Source organism: Salvia miltiorrhiza, chromosome 2 (genome assembly GCF_028751815.1).
Source record: "Salvia miltiorrhiza cultivar Shanhuang (shh) chromosome 2, IMPLAD_Smil_shh, whole genome shotgun sequence".
NCBI classification, from domain to species: Eukaryota; Viridiplantae; Streptophyta; class Magnoliopsida; order Lamiales; family Lamiaceae; genus Salvia; species Salvia miltiorrhiza.
The window spans coordinates 15,084,022-15,103,915 of record NC_080388.1 but is presented as its reverse complement, the minus strand read 5'-3'; the positions used below and the strand labels follow the sequence as shown (position 1 = coordinate 15,103,915).

Here is a 19,894-nt window from a genome sequence, read left to right as displayed (position 1 = left end):
GGTCTATGTTAGTGATGTGATATCATACCGTGTTCTGGTATATTGTAATTTTTGGTACATATCTTGTTTCCATAACATCGTATCAAAATTGATATTTAATAAATATAAGTATATTAAGTATTGATTAATATTATAAAATGATGTATATAATTTATATTAATATCATTATTAGTATATAAAAGAAAGAGTCTCATTTTGAGATGGCCATTTTGAACAGTAAAACACAATATTTGGCCATCCATCTAAAAAAACATAAATATTGGCCATATTTTATGTTTTAAGACCGTTTTGCCTTAATTAGGGCGGATCGGATTTAGGTTTGCGCGCTGGTTAGGTACATTTTCCACTATTAGTGTCAAAAGTACTAACAGGAATTTTTTTTTAAGTAAATTGGTAATTTTGGCACAAATGAGAATATTAGTGCCAAAAATACCAACATCAATTAAAAAAAACGAGTAAATTGATACTTTTGGCACAAATGATAATATTAGTACCAAAGTATCATTCGATGATTAAACCCTAAATGAGGAATCTAAACCATAAATGGAGACTGTAAACCCTATATTAATCTAAACCCTGAAGAAATCTAAATCTACGCGGAAGCGTTCAAAATGGCCATATAACTGACTAATCTATATAAGACAAGATAATGTATTAACACAAAGTTTACCAATTTACTTGATTTTTTTTTCCTGTTGGTACTTGTGGCACTAATAGTGCCAAGTTTATCAATTTACTTGATTTTTTATTTTTATTTTTATGTTGGTACTTTTGGCACTAATAATCCAAGTGTACCTAACCCTCGAGCAAACTTAAATCTGGTCCGCCCTAATTAAGGGCAAAACAGTTCTAAATGTAAAAATTGATCAGATTTTGTATTTTTCAAATCAGTTGCCAAAATTTATGTTGCCTTCTTCAAAATGGTCGTGCGGATGTATTGTTTCTAAAAGAAAAAGTTAATATATATTAATAATTATGATTATAACTATAAATATGTTGCATCTAACTTATATAACAATTCATAATGACATCAAAACAATTATAATTTCAAGTAGATATTTTAAAAAAAGTAAATGGGGTTGAAATAATATATGTGATCTATATATATTGTATAGTCTATATCTTAAAATTTCATATTACTCCCTCCGTCCACGAAAGAACTTCCTAGGAGGAAGTGACACGAGTTTTAAGAAAAAAGTTGTTGAGTGTATTGAGAGTGGAGAAAAGGTTATTGAGTGTATTAAGAGTGGTGAAAATGTGTTATAATTAATATTTAGAGTTGTGAAAAAGTGAAAAGTAAGTAATTATAAGTGGTGGGATATAGTCCAAAAATAGGTAGAAAATTTTTTTGTGGACATCCCAAAAAGGAAAGATAGGAAATTCTTTAATGGACGGAGAGAATATTAATTAAAATGCGGTTATCTATATATATATATATGAAACACCAGTTTTTGTTCCCGCCAATTTTTCTCTTTCCATTTACCATGCACTTTTTTCATTTTTTCTCTCTCCTCTCTCTATCACACATTTTACACTATTTTTTTCCATACAATTTCTCTCTCTCTCTCTCTCTCTCTCTCTCTCTCTCTCTCTTCAATTCTATCTTTCATATTTTAGTGATTTTTAAAAAAAATGATATATGAAAAGATATTAAATATGTAGTGAATTTTTAAAATGGCCACTTTGAAATAGTAAACTTAAAAATTGTCCACTAAAATAAAAACATAAAAAAATGGCCACTGTTACCAAAATATCATTCCACATTAAAAATTAAAAAAATGGCCACTTTACATCACCCTTTAAAAAATCCCGCAATTCACAACCAGTGTGAATTCACAACCAAAATTTTTTGGTTGTGAATTCACACTGGTTGTGAATTGAGAATTCACAACCAGTCGAATTCACAACCAGAATATTTTGTTTGTGAATTCACAACTAGTCGAATTCACAGCCAAAATTTAATTCACAACCAGTCGAATTCACAACCAAAAATTAATTCACAACTAGAATTTTTTGGTTGTGAATTCACAACAAACGAATTCACAACCAAAATTTAATTCACAATCAGATTTATGTTGGTTGTGAATTCACCTGAATTTAATTCACAACTAGAATTTATTTTTGTTGTTAATTCAAGTAGTTGTGAATTTGAGTTTTTAAAGTTTGAATTCACAATTAAAACTGTAATTTATTTTGATTGTGAATTTATAGATTTGGTTGTAAATTCAAGAATATTAAGTTGTGAATTTATCGAGCTAGTTGTGAATTCAAGAACATTAAGTTGTGAATTCATCGACCTGGTTGTGAATTCTTAAATCTAGTTGTGAATTCATAAATGTGGTCGTGAATTCAAGAACATTAAATTGTGAATTCATAAATTTGGTTGTGAATTTAAGAACATTAAAAAAATAATTATACAGCTCAATCAAATTGGTGTACAACACCAAAATACAACAACTCAATCTACCATCAATCGACTATACATCAGTGAAATAAATTTCCTCTGTTTTTTCACATCTATTTCTCATTCATCAAGCTAAAAACAAAAATCTCGACAAAAATTGTGAAGGAAAAGTAGATCGAAATTCTTCAATGATGTGCCTATTTACAGCTTTGAACACATTTGTCGAACGCTGGAAATTCTTCAATCCTCCTCGGACGCTGGAAAATTCTTCGGTGAAGAAGAAACGATCTCTTAGAGAGGAAGAGGACCAAACGAAACCCTAGAGAGAGAGAGATCGTCGAAATCCACCACCGCCTCCACAGATCCGCTGCCGTTGTGCGTCGCGGTGGTGGTGGTTCGCTGTGTGGCGGAGGCGGAGGCGGTGGCGGTCGCCTGAATCTGGATGGATGGCATCGTTTTTGGCGCTGCTATGGGCAGAGACGACGAGGCCGGGGCGGCGGCGCTTCACCGGAGGAGATAACACGCTAGAAATCCGACGAAACCCTAATCGAAAGGCCTCGCAAACCGCCTCTTCTCCGCCGCACCCTCCATCTCCGTCACCTTCGCACCACCGCCTGTAAATCACCCCAAAACACCAAAAACAGACGATTTTCCCTAAATCCTTGCAAATCCCTAAGTTATTCGAGGAGATTTGCCTTGCAAACACCAGAGATAGGAAGGCAGAGGGAGGAAGGAGAAGAAGAAGGGAAGAGAGATAGAGCAAGAAAGAGAAAGCGTAGAGAGAGAGAGAGAGCGAGTCAGCGAGAGGAGAGAGAGGAGTATGAATTTGTGGCTAATTTTTTAATTTTTATTGTTAGGGGTAATTTTGTACTTTTACACAAAAAGTAGCCAAATTTTAAAGTTTTTATTTGATTGGCCAATTTTAAGTTTACTATATGAAAGTGGTCAATTTCATATATTGACTCTTAAATATGCATCTTAAATTAAAGATAATGACAAGATCATAAAATATGAATTTGAAACAAATAAATTATTGTAGTTAAAAATTTTATGGTAATTATTTTTCTCTCTCCTCTTTCTTTTTCTCTATTATTTTATTATTTTATCTTTTATTTTTTTGCTCTATTATTATTGTTGTTATTCATAATTGTTTTATCGTAATTTAATAATTGTTGTTATTATATATTTTTCTCTCTCTCTACTAGAAAATTTATCTCTTATTTTTAGGGTCGGGACTCGTTAAAACCTTTTAAGAAAAACCTAGAGGGAAAACCCTTAAAAGGACGAAAGAGTACTCGTCTAATAAAAACCAAAAGGGAAGCAAAAACTCTCGGTAAAAGACAACCCCGAAGAGAGCTTCGGACTAACCATTGCCCACTCTGAGGCGTTGCAAGGAACGGGGCCCACACGTGGAGCTCCGTTTGGACCATCGCTCCACCCGAAGACCGTGCCCCTCGTGCCAAAAATGAAAGAACAAAACCCACGTCCAAAAATAAGGGAGCAAAAGAATCTCCCAACGATCCAAACAAAAGCTATGAAACAGCCGACCAAGATAACTCCAACAAAGAACCTCCGACCAGCGAAAGATATCACGAATCCCCCGGTTGAAATAGTAAGGGACCTGGCGTTGACAAAGAGAATGAGTTGTGCAAGCCAGCCGTTCGATCAAATGTCTCAAACAGCAGACCGCAAACCTCCATGCGAGCCGACACTTTCTAAGGAAAATATTTGACTCCGGAGCAACCAATGGAGTCCGTCCCTCGTAAGGCAAGAATCCAGCACACTGAGATTCTGAAAAGGATCCGAGGTCACTCCCACATTTATCACCATAAATCCCAACCAAACTCTGAAATATACGAGAGCCAGCAGCGAAACACCACCCAACAGAAAACCCCCAGCTCTAACAACATATACAAAACGCCAGTGCAAAGATACCAACAATCCAGAACAGAACGAGAGCCATGCTAGAACAAGGAAACCTCCACGCAGAAAGAATAACAAGAAATCCAATCTCAGAGCCACCAACGGAGTCCGACCCCATAGAGTGTAACATCTAGCACACCAGAATGTTGAGAAAAGTCCCATGGAACACTCCAACAACAACCCCCAAAGATAGCCAACCAGACGACCTAAAAGAAAACCATGCCAATGTTTCAAACGGACACGACTATGCGTATTCATGTCAAGCCTAATAGCTTTTTTGATATTCTCAATCTCGTGCGGCCACCACCCCTCGGTCCTTTAATGATTGGCCATAATATCAGCACCTGAATTCCCTTCCCGGTAGATGTGAGAAACTTGCAATCTAAAACCCTCAAGAAGACGAAGATCCCTATGCCAAGAAGCCACGAACCTCCAAGGCATGCATTTTGAGCGAGTATTCAGCAGGTGATCTCTATCAAGGGCACCCTTAGAGATGGTCTCTATCAATTATCATTTCAAAATACACTTTCTACCACTTGTTCTCTTTCAATCAAGGGCCCAGATGCTCACTCAGCTATTACCACTCCACGAGCTCCATCTGTTTCTAGTACCTCTAGTTTGGCTTCCAATTCTAGCTTAGATATATGGCATATGAGGTTAGGTTATTGTGCTTTTGACATTCTGAGAATCAATGAAATCAATGAAATCTCCTAGTTTTTGTCATTCTTGTTGTTGGGTCCCAGAGGGTCACTGAACAAGTGTATGAGGGGGGAGAGGGGAAAGGAATACACTTGTAGGGTAATTCTTTGCGAATACTGAAATTTGAACATATAAGAGAACTTAACTGATACTGAAATGATTTGGATAAGAATATTAATTGAAAGTTTCAGTTAAGTTTCAAAATAGTTTTCTGTTGAAGAGAGGCTAGTGACCGTTACTGATAAATATCGGGTGGATGACTTCAATTAACTGAATTAGTCAGATAACTTTAGTCTAGATAAGGCTTCAGTCGAGTTTGATCGTAAACAGAGGAGTGTTATGAATCTTACTGATTATCCGAAGATTTATCAGTTAGACTAATAACACTAGCAGCGAAAATTAAACTTAGTTCAAATAGCTTTTAGAAAGGTTTGTCACTTAATGAAATCCTTAGTTTCTCTTTACAGTTAGTCAGATTCAGTTGTAAAATAATTTTTCACGCAAGTAAAGAATAACTGAAAGCAGATAAAGAAAACAAGGATTTTTACGTGGTTCAAAAAACAATTTCCTACATCCACAGCCAGATGATTAGTCTGACAAACACTTTAGGCTAGTGCTTACGGGTGCATATCAAACCTTAAACTGAAAATCTAATTTTCAGTACCAACACACGGATTTCTCGCTCTCTCTTAGCACACTAAGACAACAATGCCTATGCAGCACTTGACTAAGATCTCTAGAGTCGGAGCACTGGTCTGAACTCCTCTCTACTCAAACACTATTTTCGCTCGGTTGAAAAGCTCAAACTGATTGTTCAGTTGAACTTAAGTCTCATGTGCTGATATCATGTCTAATCAGAATCGATACGAGGGGTGGTGGCCCTACGCTATTGATGAAATTAAGAATGATGTGACTGTCGATTTGGCCTCTCCAAGCTTCCTCTGTGTTCTTTGATGTCTCGTTTCTGGTGGTCGGCTCGAGTGTTGGTGGTTGAGTGGCTCCCAGATTTTTTTATAGTTTTCTAGTGTGCGCTGGGGTTCAGGAGGTCATACTCTTTTGGCTGTTCCGCAGCATATGCGAGTTCCACACCAGTGTTAGCCGGCATTGAGAATTTTTGCCCGCCATCTCAGCTTCTTGCTTAAGTTCTCGACGGTTTTCGCTGGGATATTTCTAGTCGTAGGTGCTAGGGGCTATCTTGATCAATGTTGTGCCCTTAGCTTCGTGTCGCGAGTTCCTCCAGCGAGTAGCTTGCGTCTGCCATTGGTCTAGGCCTTCACTGGGCTGCCTAGTTTTCGTTCGAGTTTTCTTCGGGTTCAGCATCTTGCTACTTGCGTGTAAACTTGCTGTGTTCGGCGGCCGGCGAGTTTTGGCTATTTGCGCTGTCAGGTTTTCTTGTGGTCCATGTCAGTTTTTCCGATGGGGGAGTTTTAGACTCGTTGAGGGGCGATGGTCGGGTCAGAGTTCCTCGATGGCTCTTGATTCCTTCCTTTGCCCGTTGTGTTGGATTTGTATACCGAAAGCAAGAACGTTTTATGCTTGTATACAATGTTTCCTAAGTTCACTATTTAATCTCCTATCTGATTGTGTTCATGATTATATATGTATGTCTAGGGATGTAAACGAGCCGAGCCGTGCCGAATACTAGCAGGCTCGAGCTCGGCTCGTTTAAATATTCGAGTGTTCGAGCTTGGCTCGAGCTCGATTCGAGCTTTTATCTTGATGATCGAGCTCGGCTCGTCACCCACATACTAAGCTCGAGCTCGGTTCAAGTTCGGCTCGGGTGATGCTCGGTTCAAGTTCGGCTCGGGTGATGCTCGATAATGTCGAATTCGAGCTTGAGCTCGAGCTCGGTTCGTTAGATGTTTGTATATATGATGTTCAAGCTCGAATTTGTTATAAATTTAAGAAAATCTTCTTAATTAATATGTTATTCGAGTTCGAGTTCGACTCGTTTAAGGCTCGTGTACTAACTCGATTGAAGGCTCGACTGAAGGATCGTGAACAGGCTAGCAAACATGTTCGCGAACAATCGAATTCGAACTTGTTCGCGAGCTCAACGAGCCGAGCACTGTATGTCCCTTATCTCTTTATAAGTAGATTATATGGTGTGTTGTAGATCACAGAAGACCATATAATTGGAATAACCTTAAGAGATATAAACTGATCACAGCCGAGATGACTCTAGGACGAGTTGTTGGTTTATACTGCAGTATAGATGGAAGTAGTTTGTCTTGGCTACTTATTTATACTGGTACGTCGTAACGTATTGATAGGATTACAGTGAGATGTATTCTTCTGTCTGACATAAGTGAAGAATCAAGATCTCGGTGACTTAAGGTTTCAGATATATATATTGATTCGTGTATCACTTTGATTTACTATGGGTGAGAGTTATATATTAACTTGAGTACTCTGTATCTTGGGTGATAGCGGTTAATATATGATATTTTGTAATCTGTATTAGTAACCGTATCCGGTATAGGATAATGACATCCCCTTAAGGATCTCAAAAGGTTTTTTGCGTTAAACCCTGCAGGTTAATTAAGTTCAGACGCAATAATAAGGATTGAGTGATACTACTTAAGGATTACAGATAGATTAATTAATATAAGCTGTCAGAGCTTTAATTAATTAATGGATGTCGGATATTTTAAATACAGAGGTCAAATAAGTCTAAATACAAGCCTCGACTCATCATCGGTAATAAAGGGGTAAGTCAATATTGATTTTCTAGTGGAATGAATTAATATTTATGAATTAATTATGATCTGACTTAATTCATTTGAGGCCTATCTTTATTCCTTGTATTTGATCCCTGAACTGGCCCAAAGTCTCCTGAGCCCAGTAATGGTAATTTTCGCCCAGCACAGTCATTAAATCCAATAAATTGAAGGATAAAAAATAGCTAAAAAAAGTCGTTATAGTAGAGCATCAGAATTGGGATAAAGCTAAGATCCCAGTGCAGAACTACGTACCTACTGTGGGCAGCCTACCGAGAAAATGAGTGTTTGTGGCTACAACATACAATGTATATAGCTCAAAGCCATTAACACAATGACAGTAGGTTACACTCGTCACCAAGAGAAAAAATAAATAAATAAAATCACAACTTCACTATATGAGACTGGTAGTTAGTAGCATTCAACTATTCTTATAGTATATATTAATCACAACTAGAAAAAATCTAATACTAATTACGATAGGTTGGGTTAGTCTTGTTTTCAGCTGCCAACCAATTTTGGCCTCCTCATAAATATGTAATAAAACATCTATCGCTTAGATTTTCATATAAATAGATATAAGAAAAATCCAAGTAATTTATCACTAGTCTAATTGTTTTACAAATTTGAGAATAATGGGTTCCAAAGTGAACATTATTGTTGGTATTCTCACAATTATGCTTCTTCTAGCTGTCTCAAATTCGACTCGCATTTCCAGCACAATCGACCCATGTAAGCTCTTCCTCATATCGTACCTAATTTCTCACATTAGATCTAATTTATACTTAAGACTTTGTATCATCTGCTGCTTCTATTATATACAATCAAATATTCGTTGATCAAAACAACATATTTTCTTTTTTCAAATATTACCTATATATATATATATATCTATATAGTGGAAGGATCAAGTGTAAACTCTATCTTACGGTGAAAACTAGATCCTATGAACAAACACATAAAATACGTGAACAAGAGATAATCAAGTCGTGAATAATTGTAGTACATAAAATACATGAATAAAGATGGTTGAATCTTGTATACACGTGAACATTTAATTGTTCACGATTTGACTATCTCTTGTTCACGTATTTTATGTGTTTGTTCATAGGATCTAGTTTTCACCATAAGATAGAGTTTACACTTGAACCAAACCCTATATATATATATATATATATATATATATATATATATATATATATATAGGGTCAAGTTAAATACGTCTGTTCAAATTGCTGTTCATGCGGTACATTGATCTGTTCGTTAAATTTGTAGATCTGTTCGTTTTTGTTTCACGAAATGCTAAATATTTAGAGAATAGAGAAATCGGAAACAAAAACGAACAGACGTATTTAGTAAAAAAAAAGAAAATCTCGCCACCAACAGGATTCGAACCCTGGGCAAATTGTTGTTCATGCGGTACATTGATCTGTTCGTTAAATTTGTAGATCTGTTCGTTTTTGTTTCCGATTTCTCTATTCTCTAAATATTTAGCATTCTCCGTTTAACCTTTCTCTATATATATATATATATATATAATTTCTTACATGACATGATAATATTTAGAACCTTTATTGACCACTTCTATTCATATGGAATCAAATATATTCTAGGATGAAAACAACATATTTTCAGTTTTAAAGTAGTATATATCTCATGTTATTCTTAAATTATAGTTCGAACTTTAACTTCATGATGATTTTTCAGTCTGAACTTATTAATATATTACAAATTTAGCTTTGTAGTAATTGTCTCCATTATTCACTTATTAGTTGGAGACAAAATTTTCGACCAATTAAAATTGACATATATTATTGGAAGTTGATTTGCAACATTATCATACTTTTCCACATATGCACGAGCTCCATTCACATTCAATCCTTCAATTTGAAATCAGTTTCCGGCGGTATACATGTCAGCCTCACTCAACCAATTTTTTTTACTTGGGCTATATTTATTATTTGTAAATTCGAGTCAGAAAATCACCATATGATCAAAGTTACTATAATTTAAAAATAAGTATAGTATCTTTATGTTAATATATGCCATATCAATATAGCATATATTTAAAGGATATTTAAACATTTCATATTTGTTTTGAAGCTTATAAACTCTTGAAAAATATTAAAATAAAATCTCAAATACTTTATGAAATGCAAAAATAAGTTCCAATAGTTTATAAGCTCCCAAAAAAAATAACCCTTTGTTTTGTTATTTCTAATGTATACCATTTTCATTTCACCTCTTGATTCTTTCTCTCTCTCTCTCTATAATCATAATTTTCTCTCATTAACTCAAACTCTCACTCTAACTAACTTATAAACTCAACTAACTATTGAAACACTTTTTAAAGTTATAAACTTTTTGAGAGCTTAAAAATTATAAACTATTAAAACGTTATATATATACATATATATATATATATCATATAAATTCTTAAAAGATTTGATAAAAATATATATTGATGATTATAAAATATTCAAAATAAGCTACGTAAACACTAAAGGCTTGTTTGCTACTTGATATGATATCATATAGTATAATATTTTTGACGGAGATGTTTATTAGTTTATTTTATATTAATATCATGTTTGGTAATTAAAATATATAAAAAATATGTTACGCTATCACACCTCTTAGGTATGATACAAAATAAAAAAATATATAAATAATAGATAACGAATCACTAATTTATTAAGAACTTTAATTTTAAAAAATAATATATTAAAATATTATAAAATTTATCTAACCTTTATTTTGCATAACAAGCTAATGTAGTGAATTCATGCAAGCAGTCCAATACTGCCTCAAATAACTATTGGCCACAAAAAAAGTTGCCGCTTAATTAATCGATTCAACTAAATTATGTTTGTCGGCGTCAATTTTCACAGCTAAGGAGGGTAACGGGAGGAATAAGGTTCTAAATGATTCCAAGTGTTTTGGCAAATATGGAGGTGAAGGACTTCATGGATACGGAGGTGGCGGTGGCGGCGGTGGTTATGGCAGCGGAGGCGGAGGCAGTGGATATGGAAGTGGAGGTGGCAACGGCCATGGATATGGAAGTGGAGGTGGTGGTAGCGGCTATGGAGGAGGTGGAGGGGGTTCTGGTAGTGGAGGTGGTGGCGGCTACGAAGGAGGTGGCGAAGGTGGTGGTAGCGAAGGTGGTGGTAGCGGCTATGGAGGAGGTGGCGGTGGTTCTGGTAGTGGAGGTGGTGGTAGCGGCTATGGAGGAGGCGGCGGCGGCGGCAGCGGAGGTGATGGTAGCGGCTATGGAGGTGGTTATGGTAGCAGAGTTGATCCGGATGCTGTGAATCAATGTAAGCTCTTTTTTTTTTTCCAATAACATTATTATAATGTGGAAATTTTCTTTTGACAAGAACAAAAAGTACATATGGATCCAATTCCCCACCTTAATGGTGCTCCATTTTTTCTTTCTTTCTAAAAGAACTAGTGTATAACCCGTCGAAATTCGACGGGACTTTAAATTTTGATTTAAATTATTTATATTATTTTTAATTAATTTAATTTGATGTAATAGAATTTACGTTATATTAATTTCTACTATATTCGTCAATTAAAAGTTCATTTTTAGCTAGAATAATAAAAATACTCTTTTATATAAATTTTGTACAATTTTTTTATATTGACGGATAAAAATTAATTTAAGATCTCATATGCCATATAAGCATCATCCCATCTCAACTCTATAAGACCAAATGATCATCAAGAACTCGAAAGACAATATTTAACTTTTGAGAATTATCTCGTCTGAATCCTGAAACAATATATCTGACTTTTATGCGTCAACGTTTGAACATCACTATTTGATACTTTAAATATCATAACTTACTTCTGAACATTATTTTCATTAGGAGCTTGAAAGACCAGGACTGATTTGTGAGATTATACAATCTGAAGCTTATAAGATCATAACTAACTTTTAAATATCGTCTTGTATGGAGCTTGAAAAACCATATCATGATTATGTGCATCATCTCATTTGGAGTTTAAAATACCATAACAAACTTCAAAACATAATCTTGTATGGAGCTTGAAAAACCATAACATAGTTATGTGCATCATCTCATTTGGAGCTTAAAATAGAATAACTGAATTTCAAGCATCATTTCATTTGAAGTTTGAAAGAATAAAACTGGCTAGTAAGCATCATCTTGTAGTTTGAAAGACCATAACTAAGTTTTGAGAATCATCTCGTCTAAGGCTTAAAAAAATTGATACGGGATTCAAATTATATTATATCAATTTATTTAGTATTTCAATTGGTAAATTTTCATAAAAAAATCAATGTGGGATGAGAAGATTCAGATAAATGAGAATTAATAAATATGATTTTTTTAAAAGAAATAGGATAGATAAAAATACAAAAATATGGTGATGCTACATAGGAGTATTCCATTTTTTAATTATATATGTGATGATATTAATATTATTATCGTCCCAAACCCATATATATATACATATATATATATATATATATATGTGTGTGTGTGTGTGTGTGTGTGTTCGTGTAATACCAATTAATTTCTTGAATTTATTTAAATTTATAAAATATGTATATAAATAAATAAAATATAAATCAATAATTGGTCAATAATCTCGACAAAATTTACACGAATAATCATCTCATTAGTTACTCCAAAATATCTTTATCCTTAAAAACTTTTGGATTGAATGCAGTATGCAATATACTCCCTCCGTCCCATGAAGCAATACCAAGTTCTTTTCGGCACGGGAATTAAGAAATTGATATTTTGTGTGTTAAGTGTGGTAGATGAAAAAGTGAAAAGGTGAATAAATAATAAATTTTTTGCTACTTTTAGAAACTGGTCTTACTTCGTGGGACAGACCCAAAAGGAAACTTGATCTTGCTTCATGGGACGAAGGGAGTATATTGTAATTTTTTTCTTTTCATTATATCAATTTTTATTATTATTTTTTATTTTTTCAATATACATTTCAAATATATATATTAAGTTAAAATAATTTTTTAATTATATTTATAAATATGATAATTGAGTTGATATCAATTTTATATAAATATAAAAGTTTAAAGTTTCCCGTGCATTTCACGGTGTGCAAATGCTAGTATTACTTTAAACCTCAAATTATTTTTACACTATCAATTATATCCTTAATTATAGATTTTTTTTACAAACCTTTAATTATTAATTTTGTATCAATTGCACCACTCGTCTATTTTTTTGGCTCTGAAAATTTGACGTGGCTCGTCGTATGCTATGATTATTCAAAATCAATCCTTTTTTAACATTCTTTATACTCCATAAAACAACATCATTATTTGCTTTATTAATTGAAAATTTAAAGAGTGAAAAATGGATGAAGGGTACAATTAATACAAAATCGATAGTTTAAGTCTTAAAAAATATTTTTTAATAGTTCAAGATATAATTGATTGTATGAACATAATTTGGGGTTTAAAGTAATATTTACCGTTATATCTAATCCTTATATATATATATATATATATATATATGCTCAAATATTTAGCATATGGAGAAATGAAATTCTACATTTCTTAAAGTTACGCCAACTTGATAATTTTATGAAATTAAATATTCTATAATCTATATCTATACTATATTAGAAAGGCAGTTTCCAATTTGAAATCAATTTCAAATTAATTTCAAAATTAAGTTGCAATTTTGTAGTTATAATAAAATTGAAGGTTTATGTTTAAACTATATTTTTCTTTTTATTTTCCATTTCTTTAACTTCTTATTTGTTGTTTTATTTCTTTCCAAAATTATGAAATGCGGTTAATTGGTGTTTGGAGAAATAAGGTGGGCTTGGTGATTTCTTGGAGTGTTTGTGGTACAAACTGTTAACTTCTAACATTACTTTGTCCGATCAAAAAAAAAAAACGATAAGAGCTTTAATTTGATATATTTTATGTAAATATTTGATTTAAAATGTACAAATTAAATTTGTTTATTATAATTTTATATATTTCTCTCTCCTCTCTCATCATTTTGAAAAATTTTATTTTAAATTCTTTTTTTATTAGTATTTTTTATATTTTTTTAACTTTTTTTTTTACTTTTCATAATATCAAATTTTATAATTGTAAATTCTTTTTATTTTTTTATTTTTCAATATTCAATTCAAATATATTTAGTTAAAATTAATTTTTATTATATTTATGAGTATGATAATTGAATTAGTATTAACTTTTATATATAAAAAAATAAAAGATATTTTCCCGTGCGTTGCATGGGATGCAAATGCTAGTTATATTAAAAAGACAATTTCCAATTTGAAATCAATTTCAAAATTGAATGGCAATTTTGAAGGTATAATAAAATTGAAAGTTACTTTGTAAACTATAATTTTTCTTTAACTTCTTATTTTTTATTTTATTTCTTTCCAAAATCGTGAAATTCGATTGGTTATAAAATATTTAATATGGATATCAAATTAAAGATCATGATAAGAGATTTAATTTGATATATTTTATGTAAATATTTGATTTAAAATGTAAAAGTTATATTTGTTTAAATACTAATTTGTTTTTAAAAAATCTCTCTCCTCTCTCATCTTTTTGAATAAATTTATTTTTTAATTACTTTTTATTAAATTTTAGTTTTTCTTGTCTTTTTTTTTACATTTCATAATATCAAAATTTATAATTGTGAGTTCTTCTTTATTTTTTTATTCAATCAATATTTAATTGAAATATATTCAGTTAAAATTAAAATTTTATTATATTTATAAGTATGATAATTAAATTAGTATTAATTTAATATAAATATAAATATTTAAAATATTTTTCCGTTCATTGCACGGGGTGTAAATGCTAGTTAAAATTAAACCATTTACTTAGCTAGACATCTTAACAATATATCAAAACAATATTTTCAATAAAAATAAAATTATTTATTTGACCAACTAATTAATTGACCAATTTTAATTGGAGATGCAAAATAATTCAGGAATGGGAAAATACATATTATATCTACTCCTTTTATATATGTTCTCTAGTAATGATAGACTACTATAAATTTGATGTGGAATTGGAGAAGATATGGATAAAAATGATTAAAAATAAGGAATAGAGAAAATCGTATAATCATACATGTTAATTTTTTCTAAGAGAAGTACATTGATTTTATCTTTACTATCAGTTTAAAAGTTTATGTTTCATAATTCTAATGATCTTTCAAATATTTTCTTCTAATTATTTTCTCAAATATTTAACATACGGAGAAATGCTTCAAGTCATTTACTTAGCTAATTAGTATTGACATCTTAATAATTGGTCAAAATAATTTTTTAGTAAAAATAAAACTATTTTTTTTTAGAGAATAAAACTATTTATTTAGTCAACTAATGAATTGATCAAATTTATTTGGAGGTGCAAATACTTGAAATATGGGAAAATACACATTGTATCTAATCATTTTATATATGTTCTCTAGTAGGCATAGACTACTATAAATTTGATGTGGGATTGGATAAAAAATAATTAAAATGAGTACTTGAGATGAATAAAATTAAAAAATAGAGAAAATCATATAATCATGACAATTTTTTTCTAAGGGGATACATCAGTTTAAAAATTTATGATTCAAAAATTATAAAAATCTAGCAAATATTTTCTAATTATTAGCTCAAATATTTAACAAATTAATGGAGAAATGCAATTTTACAATTCTTCAAATTACGTCAACTTACAATTTTGTGAACTTAAATATTTTCTAATTAAAAAAAAATCAATTACTTAGCCAATTAGCATTGACGTTTTAATAATTGATAAAAACAAAATTTTCAATAAAAATAAAACTATTTATTTGGCCAACTAATTAATCGACCAAATTTAATTGAAGGTGCAAAATAATTGAGGGATGGAGAAATACACATTATATCTAATCCTTTTATATGTGTTCTCTAGTAGTCATTGACTACTATAAATTCAATGTGGGATGAGAGAATGTATAGATTAGAATGATTAATATTAAATAGATTAGAATGATTAACTGAAGATTTAAGATAAATTAGAATGCAATAAATTATTGAATTTAGTACAATGCAATAAATTTATATTAGCATACATTTTGACTAATCAATATTTAATTAATAATTATAGCAATATTAATATAATCGATACATTTCATATTTTGTATTTTTTTTGGATTGACCATATGCTCCTTTATTGATTAGTATTTTTATATTTATATACATTATAAATTACTTCATTAAAAATAATGATTAGATATAATATAGATATTACTATTATTTATTAAATAAAAAATATAGTGCGAAAATTTAAAATTACATCATTATATATATAAATGGATATGAATTTTCCAAATTTATATGCATCTTGTATAAATGCACATTAATATTGCTTATGTAACGGTTAAATATATAAGGAAAGAAAAAAAATTATAATGATTAATTGAATTAATAATAATTATTTAAAACATGAAATGTAGTATTTAGAAAAAAGAGAATGAAAGAATATGAGAGTGCCATGTAGGAGAGAGAAAGGTTATGGGGGCTTCAACATGTATTGCATTATATAATAGATAGATTATCTTTATTTCATTTTGTATGTTTTTAATTTATGAAAAAGAATTATGATGATGCTTTTCATGAAAATCAAATAATTTCTTAACAGCAAATAAGACTTTATTTAAATATAAATAATATTATTTTATAAAATTAACTAAAACTTTTATTTAGAGCAAATAAAACTTTAAGATATTTTATTTGTAAATGAAAATTTTCATAAATGTAAATAAGATTTTTCATAAAATCAAATAAGTCTTTTATATATTGCTTTAAGACATTTTATTTTAGGGTACAAATACATCCGTAAATATTTTTAGGTAACAAATCAAGTACAAATTTGACACCCTGTCAAGTAACGTATTGGCAATTTCCCGTCCGGTCCGGTCTCTTCCTCCTTACTCCCTCTCATGTGATGATATGTGATGTCTATATCTATACTGAATGTAAAAAAATATATTGCTCACAAAATATTCATATTCACTTGAGTATTAAGTTAATAGATGAAAAGATCCTTATTTATTATTACGAAAAATATTAGTATTTAATTTTAATAAAAGTATCATAAGTTTTCGTTCTTAAATGAGACTTTTCATAAAATCAAATATGATTTAATTTTTTATTTGTAAATGACACATTATTTAAATATAAATTAAATAAGACTTTTTATTTGTAATGAGATTTTTTTTAAATTGTAAATATAATTAAATAAATGAGACTTTTCTCAAACATAAATATGACTTTCCTTAATAACAAATAAGACTTTAAGAATTTTTGTTTGTAAATAAGATTTTTGCTTGAATGTAAATACTCCCTCTGTCTCCAAAAAGTTTGCCTAAATCTCCTTATTTTCTATTTTTTCTACGTGACCCCACCATTAAATTTATAATTATAATAATTTAAACACTATTTTTATACATGATCCCACCATCAAATAATTTTTACTTGTTTTCATTAAAACACGTGTCGTTTTCCTTGGGGCGAACTTTTGAGGGACAGAGGGCATAAAATCAAATAAGATTTTTCTTAATAGCAAATAAAATTTTAAGACTTTTTATTCATAAATGAGACTTTTGTTTCAATGTAAATAATATTTTTCATAAATCAAATAGTACTATTTTTCAAAGTAAATAAGACTTTTTTTTCATGGAAAGTAAGAGTTTAAGACTTTTTATTTTTAAAGGAGACTTGCTTGAATGTCAATAATATTTTTCATAAAATAAAATAAGATTTTTCTTAATAGCAAATAAGATTTTAAGATTTTTATTCGTAAATGAAAATATTGCTTAAATGTTTTTATAAATTAAATAAGACTTTTCTCAAGAAAAACTAAGACTTTTCTTGAGAGCAAATATGACTTTATTTTGAAATGAGACATTTCATATAATCAAGTAAGATATTATAAATAAAATTTTAATAAATATCAGTAGAGACTATGTGTTACAATGGGTAAACACTTGTCTTTGAAACTAGAGATTTAGGGTGCAACTCTCGGCTTAGGTTTTAATTTTATCTAATTTTTTATAAATATGGGTTGACCCATCCGACCCATCAACCTAATCCAAAGATCGGTACCGTCCGATCGGACCCGATCTCATATTAAGACTAGTCTCCTGCAAATATATCTCTTATTTGAATTGATCATTAATAATACTCCATTCATATTCGTACTAGAATAAGTTCAATTCTTTTGGACACAGTGATTAAGAAACTTATTTCTCTTATTTGAATTGATCATTAATAATACTCCATTCATATTCGTACTAGAATAAGTTCAATTCTTTTGGACACAGTGATTAAGAAACTTATTTTTGAGGGAAAAAGTGTATGTGGTCCACATCGAATAAGTATTTAAGTACATTATTAATCTCCCAAAATGAAAAATGAGCATATTCTAGTGGAACGAGGGGAGTACTTCATTTATTTTACTTTTTTACTTTTTCACCACTCTCAATAAATTTAACAACCTCGTTTTAAAACTCATGCGTGTCACTATTTCCTACAAAATTTTATATGTTAATGGGCAAAAACACCACATTTATAACTCTTAATTAAAAATGCCATTTTTATATAAAAAAAAAGATCATATGCCATTTAAAACTCATGCTCGAAGGGTATACATTGCCCTTGGATGTTGATGACTTTACATCATTTTTCGTGTAAAGTCTTACATTTTTCTTATACAAGTACAATTGTGTAATGAAGAGTGTAATAAAAATTAAGTTGTCTATCGGAAAAGTAGGTTGCCGCTCAGGTGGCAACCTTGCCAACGATTACTTTTTCGAATGACAACCTACTTTTTCGGTTGAAATTTTAAATTTACTACGGAAAATAGTAGATTATCGGTCGAAAAAGTAGCCTTTAACGAGACGACTTTTTTGATCGACAGATAGGCAAGTTCTATCGTGAACGAAGAGAATAAGTTTTAATTTTCCTCTAGTAATTAAGTTTCTAATTTTCTGTTAGTTTGTCATCTCATATATGATTAAGAAAATTTGGTAACTTGATCTAGCTATATTATTCTCAGGGACGGATCCAGAATTACAAGTTTTCGACAATCTTTTTAACTCGATCTAAATATATTTATTCTGTGTAAATTTACTTAGCTAAGGATACTAAGAAGACGACTTCCGTCGTCCATGACCAATACGGAGGCGGAGACGGTGGCTCGCGAGGAAATATGGCTGGCAGAGGGGGCGGAGGTGTTGGCTAAGAGAGGCAATTGTACGTAGCCGCTGCCTTTATGGGTGCTGAGACCAAACTAATCATAAAAAGTAGTTGCAAGCTAGGCTCGAATATTTTGAAATAGCAAAATTCGGAAAAAAAAAAAAAAAACTTAGCTTGCATGAAAATTATAAATAATATGTGGATAAGCTTCATTAGTTCCTTCTTTGTGAATGTCACGTGCTAAATATATGGATATTCTAGTGCAAAAAGATTGTAACTAGTGTTTGATTTCTTATTTTCACTCTACTTAATTATATATATTAGTAATATATGATTTTGGAGTTTCTTGGGATTAATGGGCACTTGGGAAATTACGCCTAACAATGCATTGAGGCAAAAGGATAAGTAAATATGGAGAGCTAATTAACCAATCCCTAAAAGACGTAACCCCCATCTAGGGGCGGCAATCGAGTCGAGTTCGGGTACTCGAATTCAAAAAATGATCGAAAGCTTGTATCGATATCGGTACCGAATTTATAATCGGGTACTTTAATATTCGACTCGAGTACCCTAAATTACCCGAATTAACTCATTTTTCAAAATCGTCTCCAAATTAATCGGGTACCCGATTTGGTTATGAACCAAAATTAACCTCAAATTTCAAGCAAATGCAACTGTAGAAATTATAAATTACATCAATTTCCAGAACTCACTAAATAACATACTCCTTAACCAAAATAAATAGATAATCTTGCTTTCAGCACACACAAATGCACGAGGTATTTCCACCTAAATATGGCAGACATAGCATACTTGATAGTTTTTTTAGAGTTAAATAGCAAATAAACCCTTGAGGTTGCCCCGTATTTTTCAAAAACATCCTCCACGAATTGTTAGTGACACGGCAGACCTTATTGTATTTGTTTTTAAA

At 30.9% G+C, this 19,894-nt stretch overlaps 1 protein-coding gene across 1 annotated transcript; it reads left to right on the top strand.

The window, feature by feature from the left end:
- The first annotated feature begins 8,346 nt into the window (after window positions 1–8,346).
- LOC131011328 (putative glycine-rich cell wall structural protein 1) lies at window positions 8,347–19,292 on the top strand. Its single transcript, XM_057939110.1, has 3 exons — window positions 8,347–8,478; window positions 10,638–11,063; window positions 18,903–19,292. Exons 1-3 carry the CDS (start codon window positions 8,382–8,384, stop codon window positions 19,007–19,009), a joined length of 630 nt encoding a protein of 209 aa, XP_057795093.1. The 5' UTR covers window positions 8,347–8,381; the 3' UTR covers window positions 19,010–19,292.
- Window positions 19,293–19,894: the final 602 nt, after the last annotated feature.